At 39.3% G+C, this 18,926-nt stretch overlaps 1 protein-coding gene across 1 annotated transcript; it reads left to right on the forward strand.

The window, feature by feature from the left end:
• The first annotated feature begins 1,661 nt into the window (after positions 1-1,661).
• LOC148545381 (uncharacterized) lies at positions 1,662-17,856 on the forward strand. Its single transcript, XM_088499057.1, has 2 exons — positions 1,662-2,501; positions 17,527-17,856. Exons 1-2 carry the CDS (start codon positions 1,662-1,664, stop codon positions 17,854-17,856), a joined length of 1,170 nt encoding a protein of 389 aa, XP_088355183.1.
• Positions 17,857-18,926: the final 1,070 nt, after the last annotated feature.

Genomic DNA, 18,926 nt, shown 5'->3' on the forward strand with positions numbered 1-18,926 from the left:
GTTCTCAATTTCCCATCCCTCCAAAAGCTCCTTCCTGATTCAAAACTACCCCTATATATACTACTCTTCTGATCTTCTAGTTGGTTCTTCAAGTCTTGGATATGGGCCTTTGGATCTTGAGTTTGAAGCAGTTATACTCTTCATTGGACTTAGCTTTACTTGCAGAGAGAAAGTGTGGAGTAGGCAGGGTGTTTAGCTCAGGACGTTAGTGGCGTTAATGTTAAGTGAGAGTGTGGGTTCGAGAACGTTAGTGGCAATTACCTTTTTTACTAACGTTCCTCACCCAGGGATGATCCACGTCACCTTCAATGTTAGTGGCATCAACATGACCACTAACGTTGCCTCTTGATCCTTCGCACACGTTATTGGGACTCGCCTTTCCCAATAACGTTGAGAGTCTTCCCTCCCCCTACGTTAGAGTTCACGTTAACTTAGTTAACGTGGCTCTTAACGTAGGCTTGCCAATTCTTCGAGAACGTTAGTGACACTTACCTTTGTCACTAACGTTCCAAGGTGCCCCTACTTTCCACGTTAGAGTCCACGTTAACTAAGTTAACATGGCTTCTAATGTGGTAATGATAGCCATCTCCAATGTTAGTGATAAAGGTGAGTGTCACTAACGTTGGCTCATCATCCTATCCTCAACGTTAGCTTCCACGTTAACTAAGTTGACGTAGAAGTTAACGTGGCTCATAGTGGCTTGTGGTGGTACATCCCAACGTTAGTGACAAAGTTAAGTGTCACTAACGTTGGCGATCACTTGCTTTCTCCACGTTAGCTTCCACGTTAACTAAGTTAACGTGGCAACTAACGTGGCTCATTGTAGCTTGGCCAACGTTAGTGACAAAGGTGAGTGTCACTAACGTTGGCTTCTCTTTTGCTTCCCAACGTTAGAGTCCACGTTAACTGAGTTAACGTGGCTCTTAACGTGGCCACTTATGAGCTTGGTCCAACGTTAGTGACAAAGGTGAGTGTCACTAACGTTGGCCTTATTTCTTTCTTCCACGTTAGAGTTCACGTTAACTTAGTTAATGTGACTCTTAACGTGGGCTATGATGGCTTTCGAGGACGTTATTGGCGATTACTTTTCTCATTAACGTTGCAAGCTAGCTCCCATTCCACGTTGGTGGTCATGTTAGTTAGACTAACGTGGCTGCTAACGTGGCTCTTTCTTGCTTCCTTTGTCCTGAAATCAAGTAATAAAGTGCATCAAAGTTCTAATCCACATCATGAGACATGCATCGTCCAATTTGTTATCTAATTCATGCAAAATTCTCATGAAATCATGTAAAATGCTCAATGTATGCTTAAATCAAGATGTAAGTGAAATTCTACCCAAAACATGCTTATTTCCTAAGAAAATGCATGAAACTACCCTAAAACAGTAAAGAAAAGGTTAGTGAAACTGGCCAAAATGCCCTGGCATCAGAGAATCCTATGGAAATACCTATAATCCTTCATGGAGAAATCATCCAAATTTCTCATAGAAGGATCAGCAAAAGCCTAATCAAGGCTTCAATAATAATAATGGTGGGGGAAATAGGTTTGGCAATAGCAAGCCTTTTCCATCATCTTCTCAGCAACAGACAGAGAATTCTAAGCAGAGCCTCTTTGACTTAGCAACCTTAGTCTCTGATCTATCTGAAACCACTCTTAGTTTCATGACTGAAATAAGGTCCTCCATCAGAAATTTGGAGGCACAAGTGGGTCAGCTGAGTAAAAGAGTTACTAAAATCCCTCCTAGTACTCTCCCAAGCAATACAAAAGAGAATCCAAAGAGAGAGTGCAAGGCCATCAATATAACCAAAGTGGCCAATCCTATAGAAGAGGAAAAGGCAGTGATTTCCAGTGAGGAAGACCTCAATGGACGTCTACTGACTACTAAGGAGTTCCTTATTGAGGAACCAAAGGAATTTGAGGCTCATACAGAGACCATAGAGATTCCACTGAACTTACTGTTGCCATTCATAAGCTCTGATGAGTATTTCTCCTCTGAAGAGGATGAAGATATTGTTGAAGAGCAAGTTGCTCAATATCTAGGAGCAATCATGAAGCTGAATGCCAAGTTATTTGGTAATGAGACTTGGGGGGATGAACCTCCATTGCTCATCAATGAACTGAATGCCTTGGTTCAATTGAAATTACCTCAGAAGAAACTGGATCCCGGAAAATTCTTAATACCCTGTACCATAGGCACCATGACCTTTAAGAAGGCTCTGTGTGACCTGGGGTCAGGTATAAACCTCATGCCACTCTCTGTAATAGAGAAACTAGGGATCTTTGAGGTACAAGCTGCAAGAATCTCACTTGAGATGGCAGACAAATCAATAAAACAGGCTTATGGACTTGTAGAGGATGTCTTAGTAAAGGTTGAAAGCTTTTACATCCCTACTGATTTCATAATTCTAGACACTGGGAAGGATGAAGATGAATCCATTATCCTTGGAAGACCCTTCCTAGCCACAACAAGAGCTATGATTGATGTGGACAGAGGAGAATTAGTCCTTCAATTGAATGAAGACTACCTTGTGTTTAAGGCTCAAGGATCTTCTTCTGTAACCATGGAGAGAAAGCATGAAAAGATTCTCTCAATACAGAGTCAAACAGAGCCCCCACACTCAACTTCTAAGTTTGGTGTTGGGAGGCCACCATTAAGCTCTGAGTCTCTGTGAAGCTCTCTAAGAGCTCACTGTCAAGCTATTGACATTAAAGAAGTGCTTATTAGAAGGCAACCCAATGTTATTTAATTATGTTTATTTTTATAGATATTTGTTTTCCATTATCGTGTTATGTTTTCTTTAGGTTGATGATCATGTGGAGTTACAAAAATAGCTGCAGAATTAAAGTGGAATAAAAAACAGCATAAAAAATAGCACACCTTGGAGGACAGGCTTACTCGCGTTTAAACACCAGTAAGGATAGTACAATGGGCGTTTAATGCCCATGCAAGCAGCATTCTGGCCGTTTAACGCCAGAAATGGCAGTATTCTGGGCGTTCAGAAAAACACCCAGTAAAGAAGGATTCCTGGCGTTTAACGCCAGCCAGGGTATCTGGTTGGGTGTTAAACGCCCAAAGAGGCAGTCAAGGGGCGTTAAACGCTAGAATGGATAGCATTCTGGGCGTTTAACCCCAGGATGACACAAGGGAGGTAATTTTGTTTCCAATTCGATTTTTTTTTAAAATTTTTATGTTTTAATTCATAATTTTTTGCATCAAACATATTTTAAACGTTCTTCTTTCAATTTCTATTTTCAAAAATTAATAATCTTTCCAATTCTTTTTAATTCTTTTTCAATTCTTTTCAATTCCTTCCAAAACGTTTTCAAAACTTACATATCTTTTCAAATTCTTCTCAACTCTTTTTAATTTTTCTTGTATACATTAATAAGTTTTCAAAATTAATTGCATCATTCTTCTTCTACCCCCTTCTATCTTATTTTGCTCGAGGACGAGCAAAGCTTTTAAGTTTGGTGTGGAAAAGCTCAGCTTTTTGTTTTTCCATAACCATTAATGGCACCTAAGGCCAGAAAAACCTCTAGAAAGAGGAAAGGAAAGGCAGTTGCTTCCAACTCCGAGTCATGGGAGATGGAGAGATTCATCTCAAAAGCCCATCACTAGAAAGAGGATGGAGCAAACAAGAGAGCCCACTCATGGACCTCAACAAGAGCACTCCATTATCCTCCATGAAATCAGAGAGGACCAAAAGGCCATGAGAGAGGAGCAACAAAGGCATGGAAGAGACATAGAGGAGCTCAAGAACTCCATTGGTTCTTCAAGAGGAAGAAGAAGCCACCGTCACTAAGGTGGACTCGTTCTTTAATTCCCTTGTTCTTATTTTTCTATTTTTTGGTTTCTATGCTTTGTGTTTTGTCTATGTTTGTGTCTTTATTACATGATCATTAGTGTTTAGTGTCTATGTCTTAAAGCTGTGAATGTCCTAAGAATCCTTCACCTTTCTTAAAAAATGAAAAATGTTTTCTGAAAAAGAAAAAGAAGTACATGAGTTTCGAATTCTATCTTGAAAATAGTTTAATTATTTTGATGTAGTGGCAATACTTTTTATTTTCTGAATGAATGCTTGAACAGTGCATATTTTTGATAGTGAAGTTTATGAATGTTAAAATTGTTGGCTCTTGAAAGAATAATGAAAAAAGAGAAATGTTATTGATAATTTGAAAAATCATAAAATTGATTCTTGAAGCAAGAAAAAGCAGTGAAAAACACAAAGCTTGCGAAAAAATGGGGGAAAATAAAGAAAAAAAGAAGGAAAAAGAAAAAAAAAAAGCAAGCAGAAAAAGCTAATAACCCTTTAAACCAAAAGGCAAGGGTAAAAAGGATCCAAGGCTTTGAGCATTAATGGATAGGAGGGCCCAAAGGAATAAAATCCTGGCCTAAGCAGCTAAATCAAGCTGTCCCTAACCATGTGCTTGTGGCGTGAAGGTGTCAAGTAAAAAGCTTGAGACTGAGCGGTTAAAGAGCTTGTTTGGGTGAGCTTCTAAGAAAAAATCTTTTTTTGAGTTATCTTTTTTTAAAAGATCTTATGGAAAAGTAAAAGTAATTTTATGTTTGGGTATCTCATGCAAAAAGATCTTTTTATCTATCAATTATGTTTGGGTATAACGATATAAAAGTACTTTTTTGTTTATTTATTAGATGAAAAACATCTTTTTTTTTAAGAGAAAAAGATCTTTTAAAAAAAGATGTAAATTACAGCTTCTCAAAAAAGATCTTTTTTTTTATTTTTCTAGTGCTTTTACTTTTACTACTAGAAATTTTCCAAACACGCTAAAAAATAAAAAAGATCTTTTTTCATTGAAAAAATATCTTTTTTATCAAAATAATGGCGCCCAAACAAGCACAAAGTCATGGTCCAAAGCAAAAAGAGTGTGCTTAAGAGCTCTGGGCACCTCTAATTGGGGACTCTAGCAAAGCTGAGTCACAATCTGAAAAGGTTCACCCAGTTATGTGTCTGTGGCATTTATGTATCCGGTGGTAATACTGGAAAACAAAATGCTTAGGGTTACGGCCAAGACTCATAAAGTAGCTGTGTTCAAGAATCAACATACTGAACTAGGATAAAGTGAGATGCTAAAACTGTTCAGAAACAGAAAGCTACTAGCCCCGCTCATCTAATTAAAACTAATCTTCATTGATAATTTTGGAATTTATTGTATTTTCTCTTCTTTTTATCCTATTTTGTTTTTAGTTGCTTGGGGACAAGCAACAATTTAAGTTTGGTGTTGTGATGAGCGGATAATTTATACCCTTTTTCGCATTGTTTTTACATAGTTTTTAGTATGTTTTAGTTACTTTTTACTATATTTTTATTAGTTTTTATGAAAAAATCATATTTCAGGACTTTACTATGAGTTTCTGTGTTTTTCTGTAATTTCAGATATTTTCTAGCTGAAATTGAGGGACCTGAGCAAAAATCTGATTCAGAGGCTGAGAAAGGACTGCAGATGCTGTTGGATTCTGACCCTCCTGAACTCGAAGTAGATTTTCTGGAGCTACAGAAACCCAATTGGCGTGCTCTCAATTGCGTTGGAAAGTAGACATCTTGGGCTTTCCAGCGATATATAATAGTTCATATTTTTCCCGAGATTTGATGGCCTAAACTGGCGTTCAACGCCAGCCAAAGACCCTTTTCTGGCGTAGAACGCCAGAACTGGCACCAGAACTGGAGTTAAATGCCCAAACTGGCATCCAAGCTGGTGTTTAACTCTAGAAATGGCCTATGCACGTGTCAAACTCAATGCTCAGCCCAAGCACACACCAAGTGGGCCCTGGAAGTGGATTTCTGCATTATATGCACTTAGTTACTTATTTTCTGTAATCCCTAGTAACTAGTTTAGTATAAATAGCACTTTTTACTATTGTAATCATATCATCATACCTTAACTTATGCCATTGTTCACATTTGGAGGCTGGCCTCACGGCCATGCCTAGACCTCTTTTCACTTATGTATTTTCTACGGTTGAGTTTCTACACCCCATAGATTAAGGTGTGGAGCTCTGCTGTTCTTCATGAATTAATGCAAGTACTATTGTTTTTCTTTCAATTCACGCCTACTTCTTCTCCAAGATATACTCTCGTACTTAATTCAGTTAAGTCAGAATGAAGGGGTGACCCGTGACAATCACCCAATCTTCGTTACTCCCTTAGCCAAGATCCGCGTGCCTGACAACCACAAGCGGTCTACATGATGTTCAACGTAGTCATTGGACGACAGCTGGAGTATATTCTCTTGGGTCTCAAATTCTCGATTCGCATCGTCTCTCCTGACAACAGAGCATCCGAATTTGTGATTAGAACCTTCCTGGTATAGGCTAGAACCAATTGGCAGCCATTCTTGAGATCTGGAAAGTCTAAACCTTGTCTGTGGTATTTTGAGTAGGATCTGGGAAGGGATGAGTGTGACGAGCTTCAAACTTGCGAATGTTGGGTGTAGTGACAGTGTGCAAAAGGACAAGGGTCCTATTCCGATGCTAGCGGGAACCGACAGATGATTAGTCGTGCGGTAGCTGTACTTGGTATTTTTCATCCGAGACGAGAAATCTAACAGTTGATTAGCCGTGCAGAGATCGTACCTGGTATTTTTTATACGAGAGGATCATACAGCTTGCCATGGAAGGAAGTACGCATGATTGGAAGAAAACAATAGGAAAGCAGAGGTTCAGAAGCAACAAAGCATCTCCAGATACTTATTTGAAATTCCCACCAATGAATTATATAAGTATCTTTATTTTATTTTATGTTTTATTTATCTTTTAATTATCTAAACCTCATAACCAATTGAATCTGCCTGACTGAGATTTACAAGATGACCATAGCTTGCTTCAAGCCAACAATCTCCATGGGATCGACCCTTACTCACGTAATGTATTACTTGGACGACCCAGTGAACTTGCTGGTTAGTTGTGTGGAGTTGTGAAAAGTGTGAATCACAATTTCGTGCACCACTAACCTTGAACAAATTATGGTTAAAGGTAAGCCTAGGGATTAAGTTTGGTGTGGCCACCACCACACGAAATACCACCATCTAGCAAGCCTAATACTACTAAATCTGAAAACATTTAATATATTAGGGAGAGCATAAACGTGGTTTAAATGTGTTCAAAAGAGGATGAAAGCAAAAGCATATGAAAAGATTGGAATTATTCTACCTTTATGAACACATTTAAAACCCAATGATAAACCCAATTTATTATGATGCAAGGGGATTAAGTTTGGTGTCTCAGGGGACACCCATCAGTTGCAAATTCAACCATCCATATCAAAGAGGAATGTGGAGGATTCTTTTGTCATTACTAATGAGGTTTCAGTTTCATTTTCAGGAGAGAGAATGGGACCCACATGATTGATAGCACATAAAGCAAAGAGGTCAAAGTGTACTTGCACTTTGGAACTCAAAATATGCAGGAAGCTAAGTGGGATAAGGATTGACGCCTCTTCCCACACTAGGCGCCACTCCCCAAGTGGGAAAATATTGAATTCCTTTACTTCCCACCATTCGAACCCCACTTTACACCCCTATAAAAACCCCCACTTTTCCCACCTCTTCTCACACTTCAAACCCCAACCCACAGACGAAAAGACTCCACAAAGCCTTCCTTCTTTTTATCTCTCTTCTTTTTCCTTAACCTTTCTTTCACTACTCCCCTACCATTTTCTTGATCGGGACGATCAAGCTCTAAGTTTGGTATTGGAGCAAATCAAAGCAAAACTTTGTTTTGCTTGCTAATGAGCAGATAATTTATACGTTTTTTGGCATTGTTTTTAGGTAGTTTTTAGTATGATTTAGTTAGTTTTTACTATGTTTTTATTAGTTTTTATGCAAAATTCATATTTCTGGACTTTACTATGAGTTTGTGTGTGTTTTCTGTGATTTCAGGTATTTTCTAGCTAAAATTGAGGGACCTGAGCAAAAATCTCATTCAGAGGCTGAAAAAGGACTGCAGATGCTGTTGGATTCTGACCTTTCTGCACTCAAAATGGATTTTCTAGAGCTACAGAAGCCCAATTGGCGCTCTCTCAATTGCTTTGGAAAGTAGACATCCAGGGCTTTCCAGCAATATATAATAGTCCATACTTTGCCCAAGCTTTGATGACGCAAATTGGCGTTTAACACCAAGTCTTTACCCTATTCTGGCGTTAAACGCCAGAAACAGGTTGCAAACCAGAGTTAAACGCCAGAAACATGCTACAACCTGGCGTTTAACTCCAAAAAAAGTCTCTACATATGGAAGCTTCAATGCTCAGCCCAAGCACACACCAAGTGGACCCTGGAAGTGGATTTCTGCACTATCTATCTTTGTCTACTTAATTTCTGTAAACCTAGGTCACTAGCTTAGTATAAAAATTACTTTTAGAGATTTATTTTGCACCTCATGACATTTTTACCCTTTACATTGTATTTCTAACAGCATGAGTCTCTAAACCCCATGGTTGGGGATGAGGAGCTCTGCTGTGTTTCGATGAATTAATGCAATTACTACTGTTTTTCATTCAATCACACTTGTTTCTATTCTAAGATATTCACTCGCACTTCACCCGGATGAATGTGATGATCTGTGACACTCATCATCATTCTCACCTATGAATGCGTACTTGACAACCACCTCTGTTCTATCTGCATTAGCTTGAGTGTGTATCTCTTTGCCTCCTGGTTCACGATCAGAGTCTTCGTGGTACAGGCTAGAATTATTGGCGGCCATTCCTGAGATCCGGAAAGTCTAAACCTTGTCTGTGGTATTCCGAGTAGGATCTGGGAAGGGATGACTGTGATGAGCTTCAAACTCGCAAGTGTTGGGCGTAGTGACAGACGCAAAAGAATCAATGGATTCTATTCCAACATGAGTGAGAACCGACAGATGATTAGCCGTGCGGTGACAGCACATTTGGACCATTTTCACTGAGAGGATGGATGGTAGCCATTGACAACGATGATCCACCAACATACAGCTTGCCATGGAAGGAGCCTTGCGTGCGTGAAGGAGAAGACAGTAGGAAAGCAGAGATTCAGAAGACAGAGCATCTCCAAAATCTCAACCTGTTCTCCATTACTGCATAACAAGTATTATTTAATCCGTGTTCTTTTACTCATTCCAATTAAAACTGAGAATTATTATTGATATCCTGACTAAGAGTTACAAGATAACCATAGCTTGCTTCAAGCCAAGAATCTTCGTGGGATCAACCCTTACTCACGTAAGGTATTACTTGGACGACCCAGTGCACTTGCTGGTTAGTTGTGCGGAATTGCAAGAGTGTGATTGTAATTTCGTGCACCAAGTTTTTGGCCCCGTTGCCGGGGATTGTTCGAGTTTGGACAACTGACGGTTTATTTTGTTGCTTAGATTAGGAAAATTTTTTTCTTTTTAGTTTAGAGTCTTCTATTATTGTTTTTGGTTGAAACTTTTTTTTAAAAATCCTTATTTTCTCTTTTTAAATTTTTCGAAAATTTTTATTAACTAATAATTGAGTTTTTCTGTTTGAGTTTAGTTTCATATTTTAAGTTTGGTGTCAATTGCATGATTTTATTTTTCTTTCAATTTTTTTTCGAATTATTAGTGCTTAGAATATAAAAATTTTTAATTTTGGTGTCCTTTGTGTTTCTGTTTTCTTAAAAAATTTTCAAAAGTTGTTCTTAGCGTTCATCGTGATATTCAAAGTTTTCCTATTTGTTTCCTTTGTTTTAATCTAAAAATTTAAGTTTGGTATCATTTTGACTGTTTTTCTCTTTCTTCATTAAATTCAAAAATATCTTTTCTCTTTATTTTAATCAATTTTCAAATTTTCTTTTAAAAATTCATATTTTTATTTTAAAACTCTCTATTTTATCTTATCTTAGTTTTGAAATTTCAAAATTCAAAATCTTTTTCAAAAATCATATCCAAAGTTTTTCAAATCTTCTTAATTAAGTAATTATTTTCGTTTTCAAATTTATTTTTCTCTTAGTTTTCGAAATTTATATTTTAATTTCTAATTATTTTATTTTATCTTATTATTTTTATTTATTCTTAATAATTCGGTTTGTTTCTACTTAAATAAAATAAAAACAAAAATATATTTTGTTTGCAATTCATATAAATTCCATTTTATCCATCATGGACCTAAATGGAAATGAACAGTCAAGAAGGACTCTGGGGTCATATGCTAACCCCATTACTGCTGCATATAGGAGTAGCATCTGTATACCTCCCATCAAGGCAAGCAGTTTTGAGCTAAATCCTCAGCTTATTGTCATGGTGTAGCAAAATTGCCAATATTTCGGTCTTCCACAGGAAGAACCTACTGAGTTTCTAGCACAGTTCTTGTAAATTGCTGACACAGTACGTGACAAAGAGGTAGATCAGGATGTATACAGGCTGTTACTGTTTCCATTTGCTGTAAAAGATCAAGCTAAGAGGTGGTTAAATAACCAACCCACAGCAAGCATAAGAACATGAAAACAGTTATCAGACAAATTTCTGAATCAATATTTCCCTCCAAAAAGGATAACACAGCTAAGGCTGGACATCCAAGGCTTTAAACAAGAGGATGATGAATCCCTTTATAACGCCTAGGAGAGGTACAGAGGGATGCTAAGGAAATGCCCCTCTGAAATGTTTTCAGAGTGGGTACAATTAGACATCTTCTACTATGGGCTTACAGAAAAAGCTCAAACATCTCTAGACCACTCAGCTGGTGGATCTATACACATGAGAAAGACCATTGAAGAGGATCAAGAGCTCATTGATATAGTTGCCAAGAATCAGCATCTGTACATAAGTGATGAGTCTTCCATGAAAGAAGAAGCTAAGGCAGTATCAATTGACTTTAGTCCTCAGGATCAAGTTACTGAACTCAATCAGCAACTATCCTCTATAACAAGGCAGTTAGCAAAATTTAAGGAGATGCTACAAGAAACCAAAATTGCTAACAAGGATATGGAATCACAATTGAATCAGACAAAATAACAGTTATCAAAATAGATAACAGAGGAGTGCCAAGCAGTTTAATTAAGAAGTGGAAAAACGTTAAATACCTCAACTCAAAGCAGCAGAAAGCCAAGAAAAGAACAGCTGACAGAGGATGAGCAACCTGCTACCCAAAATCCCTCTGAGGACAGTAAGAGCCCAGAGAGGAACAAGTCTGGCATTCAAACGCCAGAAAAGGGTGAAAAATTGGCGTTAAACGCCCAATCCATGTCCAGTTCTGGCGTTCAAACGCCAGTGAGGGATCAGACACCTGCAAGTGTTGATAATAACTCCTTCAAGAGGGCTTCTCAACCTGCCTCTGTAGGAAATAAACCTGCAGAAACTAAGGTTGAAGAATATAAAGCAAAAATGCCTTATCCTCAGAAACTTCGCCAAGCAGAACAGGATAAACAATTTGCCAGCTTTGCAGACTATCTCAGGACTCTTGAAATAAAGATTCCATTTGCAAAGGCACTTGAGCAAATACCCTCTTATGCTAAGTTCATGAAAGAGATCTTAAGTCATAAGAAGGATTGGAGAGAAATAGAAAAAGTTTTTCTCACTGAAGAATGCAGTGTAGTCATCCTAACAAGCTTACCAGAAAAGCTTAAGGATCCCGGAAGCTTTATGATACCATGCACATTAGAGGGTGTTTGTACCAAGATAGTTCTATGTGATCTTTAGTCAAGTATCAACCTAATCCCTGCATCCACTATCAGAAAGCTTGGCTTGACTAAAGACGTCAAACCAACCCAAATATGTCTTCAACTTGCTGATGGCTCCATTAAATACCAATCAGGTATAATTGAGGACATGATTGTCAAGGTTGGGCCATTTGCCTTCCCTACTGACTTTATAGTGCTGGAAATGGAGTAGCACAAGAGTGTAACTCTCATTCTAGGAAGACCATTCCTAGCAACTGGACGAACCCTCATTGACGTCCAAAAAGGGGAGATAACCTTGAGAGTCAATGAGGATGAGTTTAAGTTGAATGTTGTCAAAGCTATGCAGCATCCAGACACATCAGAAGACTGCCTGAACGTTGATATTATTGACTCCCTGGTGGAAGAGGTCAATATGACTGAGAGTATCGAATTAGAGCTAGAGGACATTTTTAAAGATGTTCAGTCTGATCTGGAGGAACCAGAGGAAATAAAAGAACCTCTGAAAACTCCTCAGGAAGAGGAGAAACCTCCTAAACCCGAGCTCAAACCACTACCACCATCCCTGAAATATGCATTTCTGGGAGAAGGTGACACTTTTCCTGTAATCATAAGTTCTGCTTTAGAGCCACAGGAAGAGAAAGCACTAATTCAGGTGCTAAGGACACACAAGACAGCTCTTGGGTGGTCCATAAGTGATCTTAAGGGCATTAGCCCAGCCAGATGCATGCACAAGATCCTATTGGAGGATGATGCTAAGCCAGTGGTTTAACCACAGAGGCGGCTAAATCATGCCATGAAGGAGGTGGTCCAGAAAGAGGTCACTAAGTTACTAGAGGCTGGGATTATTTATCCTATTTCTGATAGCCCCTGGGTGAGCCCTGTCCATGTTGTCCCTAAGAAGGGAGGAATGACAGTGGTTCATAATGAAAAGAATGAACTGGTTCCTACAAGAACAGTTACAGGGTGGTGTATGTGTATTGACTATAGAAGGCTCAATACAGCCACCAGGAAGGATCATTTTCCTTTACCATTCATAGACCAGATGCTAGAGAGACTAGCAGGTCATGAATACTATTGCTTTTTGGATGGCTATTCAGGTTACAACCAAATTGTAGTAGATCCTCAGGACCAAGAGAAAACAGCATTCACATGTCCATCTGGAGTATTTGCATACAGAAGAATGCCTTTTGGTCTGTACAATGCACCTGCAACCTTTTAGAGGTGCATGCTCTCTATCTTCTCTGATATGGTAGAGAAATTTCTGGAAGTCTTTATGGATGACTTCTCAGTATTTGAAGACTCATTTAGCTCCTGTCTTAACCATCTAGCACTTGTTCTGAAAGGATGCCAAGAGACTAACCTGGTTTTAAATTGGGAAAAATGTCACTTTATGGTGACTGAAGGAATTGTCCTTGGGCATAAAATTTCGAACAAGGGAATAGAAGTGGATCAAACTAAGGTAGAGGTAATTGAAAAATTACCACCACCCACCAATGTTAAGGCAATCAGAAGCTTTCTGGGGCATGCAGGATTCTATAGGAGGTTTATAAAGGATTTTTCAAAAATCGCAAAACCTTTGAGCAATCTGCTAGCTGCTGAAATACCATTTGTCTTTGACACAGGGTGTTTGCAGGCCTTTGAGACTCTGAAGGCTAAGTTGGTCACAGCACCTGTCATTTCTGCACCAGACTGGACATTACCATTCGAACTAATGTGTGATTCCAGTGACTATGCCATTGGTGCAGTATTAGGACAGAGGCATAACAAGCTTCTGCACGTCATTTACTATGCTAGCCGTGTTTTGAATGATGCACAGAAGAATTACACAACCACAGAAAAGGAGTTGCTTGCAGTGGCTTATGCCATTGACAAGTTCAGATCTTATTTAGTGGGATCAAAAATGATTGTGTACACTGACCATGCTGGTCTAAAATATCTCCTCACAAAGCAGGATTCAAAACCCAGACTCATAAGATCGGTGTTGCTTCTGCAAGAGTTTGATATAGAAATAAGAGATAGAAAAGGGACAGAGAATCAAGTAGCTGATCACCTGTCCCGGATAGAACCAGTAGCAGGAGCATCCCTCCCTCTTTCTAAGATCTCTGAAACCTTTCCGGATGAGCAATTGTTTGCTATTCAGGAAGCTCCATGGTTTGCAGACACTGCAAACTATAAGGCTCAGTAATGTCAACCTGTTGACAGTAAAGAAGCACTTATTGGGAGGCAACCCAATCTTATTTATCTATGTTAATTACTTTTTCATTTCATTTTCCATTATTATTTTATGTTTTCTTTAGGTTGATGATCATGTGGAGTCATAAAAATAGCTGCAGAATTAAAGCAGAATCAAAAATAGCATAAAAAATACCACACCCTGGAGGACAGACTTACTGGCATTTAAACGCCAGTAAGAAGCATCAAACTGGCGTTTAAACGCCAGAAAGAAGCATCAAGCTGGTGTTAAACGCCAGAAACAGGCTACAGCTTGGCGTTTAACGCCAGAAACAAGCACCAAGTTGGCGTTCAATGCCAAGAAAGGGGGAAAAGTTGGCGTTTAATGCCAGAAACAAGCAGCAGTCTGGCGTTAAATGCCAGGATTGCACTCTAAGGGCATTTTGCACACCTCAATGTAGCAGGGATGCTAAGTCCTTGACCCCTCAAGATCTGTGGACCCCATAGGATCCCAACCTACCCCACCCTCTTTTCCATACTCTCTTCACCACTCACATCCATCCATCATAAACCCCTCATACACACTATCACCCTCCCTTGGCCGAACCCACCACACATCTCCATCTCCTCCTTTCTTTCTTCTTTTGCTCGAGGACGAGCAAACATTTTAAGTTTGGTGTGGAAAAAGCCCCGCTTTTTAATTTTCCATAACCATATGGCACCTTCCCTGAGATTAGAGAAGATCAAAGAGCTATGAGGGAGGAGCAACAAAGGCAAGGAAGAGACATAAAGGAGCTCAAGAGCACCATTGGTTCTTCAAGAGGAAGAAGACGCCACCCTTACTAAGGTGGACCCGTTCCTTAATCTCCTTGTCTATTTATTTTTACTGTTTTCGTTCTCTAGGCTTTATGTTTATTTATGTTTGTGCCTTTCTTACATGATTATTAGTGTCTAGTGTCTATGCCTTAAAGCTATGAATGTACTATGAATCCATCACCTTTCTTAAATGAAAAATGTTTTTAATCACAAAAGAACAAGAAGTACATGATTTCGAATTCATCCTTGAAATTAGTTTAATTATTTTGATGTGGTGATAATACTTTTTGTTTCTCTGAATGAATGCTTGAACAGTGCATATGTCTTTTGAATTTGTTGTTTATGAATGTTAAAATTGTTGGCTCTTGAAAGAAGGATGAAAAAGAAGAAATGTTATTTGATAATCTGAAAAATCATAAAATTGATTCTAGAAGCAAGAAAAAGCAATGAAATGCAAAGGCTTGCAAAAAAAAAATTGGCAAAAAAATAGAAAAAAATAATAATAAAAAAAAGCAAGCATAGAAAGCCAAGAGCTCTTTAAACCAAAAGGCAAGAGCAGAAAGCCAGTAACCCTTTAAACCAAAAGGCAAGGGTAAAAAGGATCCAAGGCTTTGAGCGTCAGTGGATAGGAGGGCCCACAGGAATAAAATCCTGGCCTAAGTGGCTAAACCAAGCTGTCCCTAACCATGTGCTTGTGGTGTGAAGGTGTCAAGTGAAAAGCTTGAGACTGAGCGGTTAAAGTTGTGATCCAAAGCAAAAAGAGTGTGCTTAAGAACCCTGAACACCTCTAATTGGGGACTCTAGCAAAGCTGAGTCACAATCTGAAAAGGTTCACCCAGTTATGTGTTTGTGGCATTTATGTATCCGGTGGTAATACTGGAAAACAAAGTGCTTAGGGCCACGGCCAAGACTCATAAAGTAGCTGTGTTCAAGAATCAACATACTAAATTAGGAGAATTAATAACACTATCTGGATTCTGAGTTTCTATAGATGCCAACCATTCTGAACTTCAAAGGATAAAGTGAGATGCCAAAACTGTTCAGAGGCAAAAAGCTACTAGTCTCGCTCATCTAATTGGAGCTAAGTTTCATTGATATTTTAGAATTTATAGTATATTCTCTTCTTTTTATCCTATTTGATTTTCAGTTGCTTGGGGACAAGCAACAATTTAAGTTTGGTGTTATGATGAGCGGATAATTTATACGCTTTTTGGCATTGTTTTTAGGTAGTTTTTAGTATGATTTAGTTAGTTTTTACTATGTTTTCATTAGTTTTAATGATTTTTGAACTTTACTATGAGTTTGTGTATTTTTCTGTGATTTCAGATATTTTCTGACTGAAATTGAGGGACCTGAGCAAAAATCTGATTCAGAGGCTGAAAAAGGACTGCACATGCTGTTGGATTCTGACCTCCCTGCACTCGAAATAGATTTTCTGGAGCTTCAGAAGCCCAATTTTTGTGCTCTCAATTGCATTGGAAAGTAGACATCCAGGGCTTTCCAGAAATATATAATAGTCCATACTTTGCCCAAGCTTTGATGACGCCAATTGGCGTTTAACGCCAAGTCTTTACCCTATTCTAGCGTTAAACGCCAGAAACAGGTTGCAAACCAGAGTTAAACGCCAGAAACAGGCTACAACCTGGCATTTAACTCCAAAAAAAGTCTCTACACATGGAAGCTTCAATGTTCAGCCCAAGCACACACCAAGTAGTCTCCGGAAGTGGATTTCTACACTATCTATCTTAGTCTACTTAATTTCTGTAAACCTAGGTCACTAGCTTAGTATAAAAAATACTTTTAGAGATTTATTTTGCATCTCATGACATTTTTACACTTTACATTGTATTTCTAACGGCATGAGTCTCTAAACCCCATGGTTGGGGGGGAGGAGCTTTGCTGTGTTTCGATGAATTAATGCAATTACTACTGTTTTTCATTCAATCACGCTTGTTTCTATTCTAAGATATTCACTCGCACTTCACCTGGATGAATGTGATGATCTGTGACACTCATCATCATTCTCACCTATGAATGCGTGCCTGACAACCACCTTTGTTCTATCTGAATTAGCTTGAGTGTGTATCTCTTAGCCTCCTGGTTCACGATCAGAGTCTTCGTGTTACAGGCTAGAATTATTGGCGGCCATTCCTGAGATCCGGAAAGTCTAAACCTTGTCTGTGGTATTCCGAGTAGAATCTGGGAAGGGATAACTGTGACGAGCTTCAAACTCGCGAGTGTTGGGCGTTGTGACAGACGCAAAAGAATCAATGGATTCTATTCCAACATGAGTGAGAACCGACAGATGATTAGCTGTGCGATGACAGCGCATTTGGACAATTTTCACTGAGAGGATGGATGGTAGCCATTGACAACGGTGATCCACCAACATACAGCTTGCCATGGAAGGAGCCTTGCGTGCGTGAAGAAGAAGACAGTAGGAAAGCAGAGATTCAGAAGACAGAGCATCTCCAAAACCTCAATCTATTCTCCATTACTGCATAACAAGTATTATTTAATCCATGTTCTTTTACTCATTCCAATTAAAACTGAGAATTATTATTGATATCCTGACTAAGAGCTACAAGATAACCATAGCTTGCTTCAAGCCGACAATCTCCGTGGGATCGACCCTTACTCACGTAAGGTATTACTTGTACGACCCAGTGCACTTGCTGGTTAGTTGTGCGAAATTGCAAGAGTGTGATTGTAATTTCGTGCACCACTTGCTCTCTTTTGTAACCTTCCCCATCACCTTCTCCAAACCTTTAAACACACTCCCTCAACCCAATGGCACCACCAAAAACCTCAACAGCATCAAAGAAAAGAAAGACTAAGGAACCAACTTCTGGATCCTCAAGCTTAGGTTTCAACGAGTACAAGTTTCTCTGTTCATTCAACCATAACCAGTTTTATAGTTGGGTGAGTGAGAGGGGGATCATCCCAGAGGTCGGTTTCCAGCTAGGGAGGAATGAGCACCCTGAGATCAACAGGGAGATAAATAATAGAGGCTGGGCACTCTTGTGCAACCCACCAAGGAAGGTGGTGGAAAGCTTGGTGAGAGAGTTCTATGCTAATGCCGTGCCTCAGCCAGGACAACCCTATGGCTATCTTAGCTATGCAAGGGGGAAGTCCATTGATTACAGCCCCACTAACATAGAGAGGATGCTGATGGTGAAGCAGACAACCTCCACCCGGAGCTGTGAGGAGAGAATGAAGCAACAAAGACCCAAGATTTGATGAAATCCTAAATAAAATCTGTGTGTTGAATGTACAATAGATAAACGACAAGGATGGGAGGCCCAACCAGCTGAGAAGAAGAGACTTGAGCCCCCAAGCTAGAGAGTGGCTGGATTTTGTGAGGAGGTCCCTAATCCCTACATCCAACACTTCAGAGGTGACCAAAGAGAGAGCTGTGCTCATATATAGCATCATGAAAGGTGAGAATGTCAATGTTGGGGAATTGATTGCCAACAACATCAACGAAATTCTGAAAAGCACCAAAGATAGCTCAAGGTTGGCATTCCGTAGCATCATCCAAAGGCTGTGTGATGAAGCAGGGGTGGAGAGGATAATTGATGAAGTGCTAGTGGAGCAAGAAAAGCCCATAACTGCCAAGAAGATGGCCAAAGTGGTGGCTGTCAACCCACTTCAAAGGGCCAAGGAGCATAGGGCTCATGCTCATGAGCCACATGTGCAACAACAACAACAAGAAGAAGAAAAGGCAGAGGAGCAATCACATTTCCTAGCACTCCAACCACCACCATATCAACAATACCAACCATTTCCAGAGGGATTCAATTGGGAACAATTGCAAGGAGATGTACACCAAATGAAGGGAGACCTACACCATCTGAGAGAGGATGTCAACCAATTCAAGGATAATCAACAACAACAATAGAACCAAGTAAATCAAAGCATACAACAACTCCAAGGGAGTTGGGAGAACATGAAGAAGGAGCAGCATGAACAGTTTGATTGGGGAGAGGTGCGAAGTGCACTTGATAAAATTGTAGAGCAAGGCAAATGGCAACAGAGGAACCTCACTGAGTTCAGACATCTTTATGATGCTAGAACCATTTCAAGGAGGCAATATGATATCAACACATAAGCGAAACTGAATCACTTGTGCAATGCTGTGGCCGTTCTAAACCCAGGATACCCAACGTTCATGCAAGGAATGGAGGAGTTAAGTGCAAGACAAGAAGAAATTCTGGCCAAACACAAGGAGGATGAAAGAAACTACATGAGAAGGCTAGGATTTTGGAAGCCCAAGGACAAGAAAGCACAAGAAGGATCCTCCAACAAGG

This window comes from Arachis ipaensis, chromosome B9 (genome assembly GCF_059453495.1).
Source record: "Arachis ipaensis isolate K30076 ecotype BB chromosome B9, ASM5945349v1, whole genome shotgun sequence".
Taxonomy (NCBI): Eukaryota; Viridiplantae; Streptophyta; class Magnoliopsida; order Fabales; family Fabaceae; genus Arachis; species Arachis ipaensis.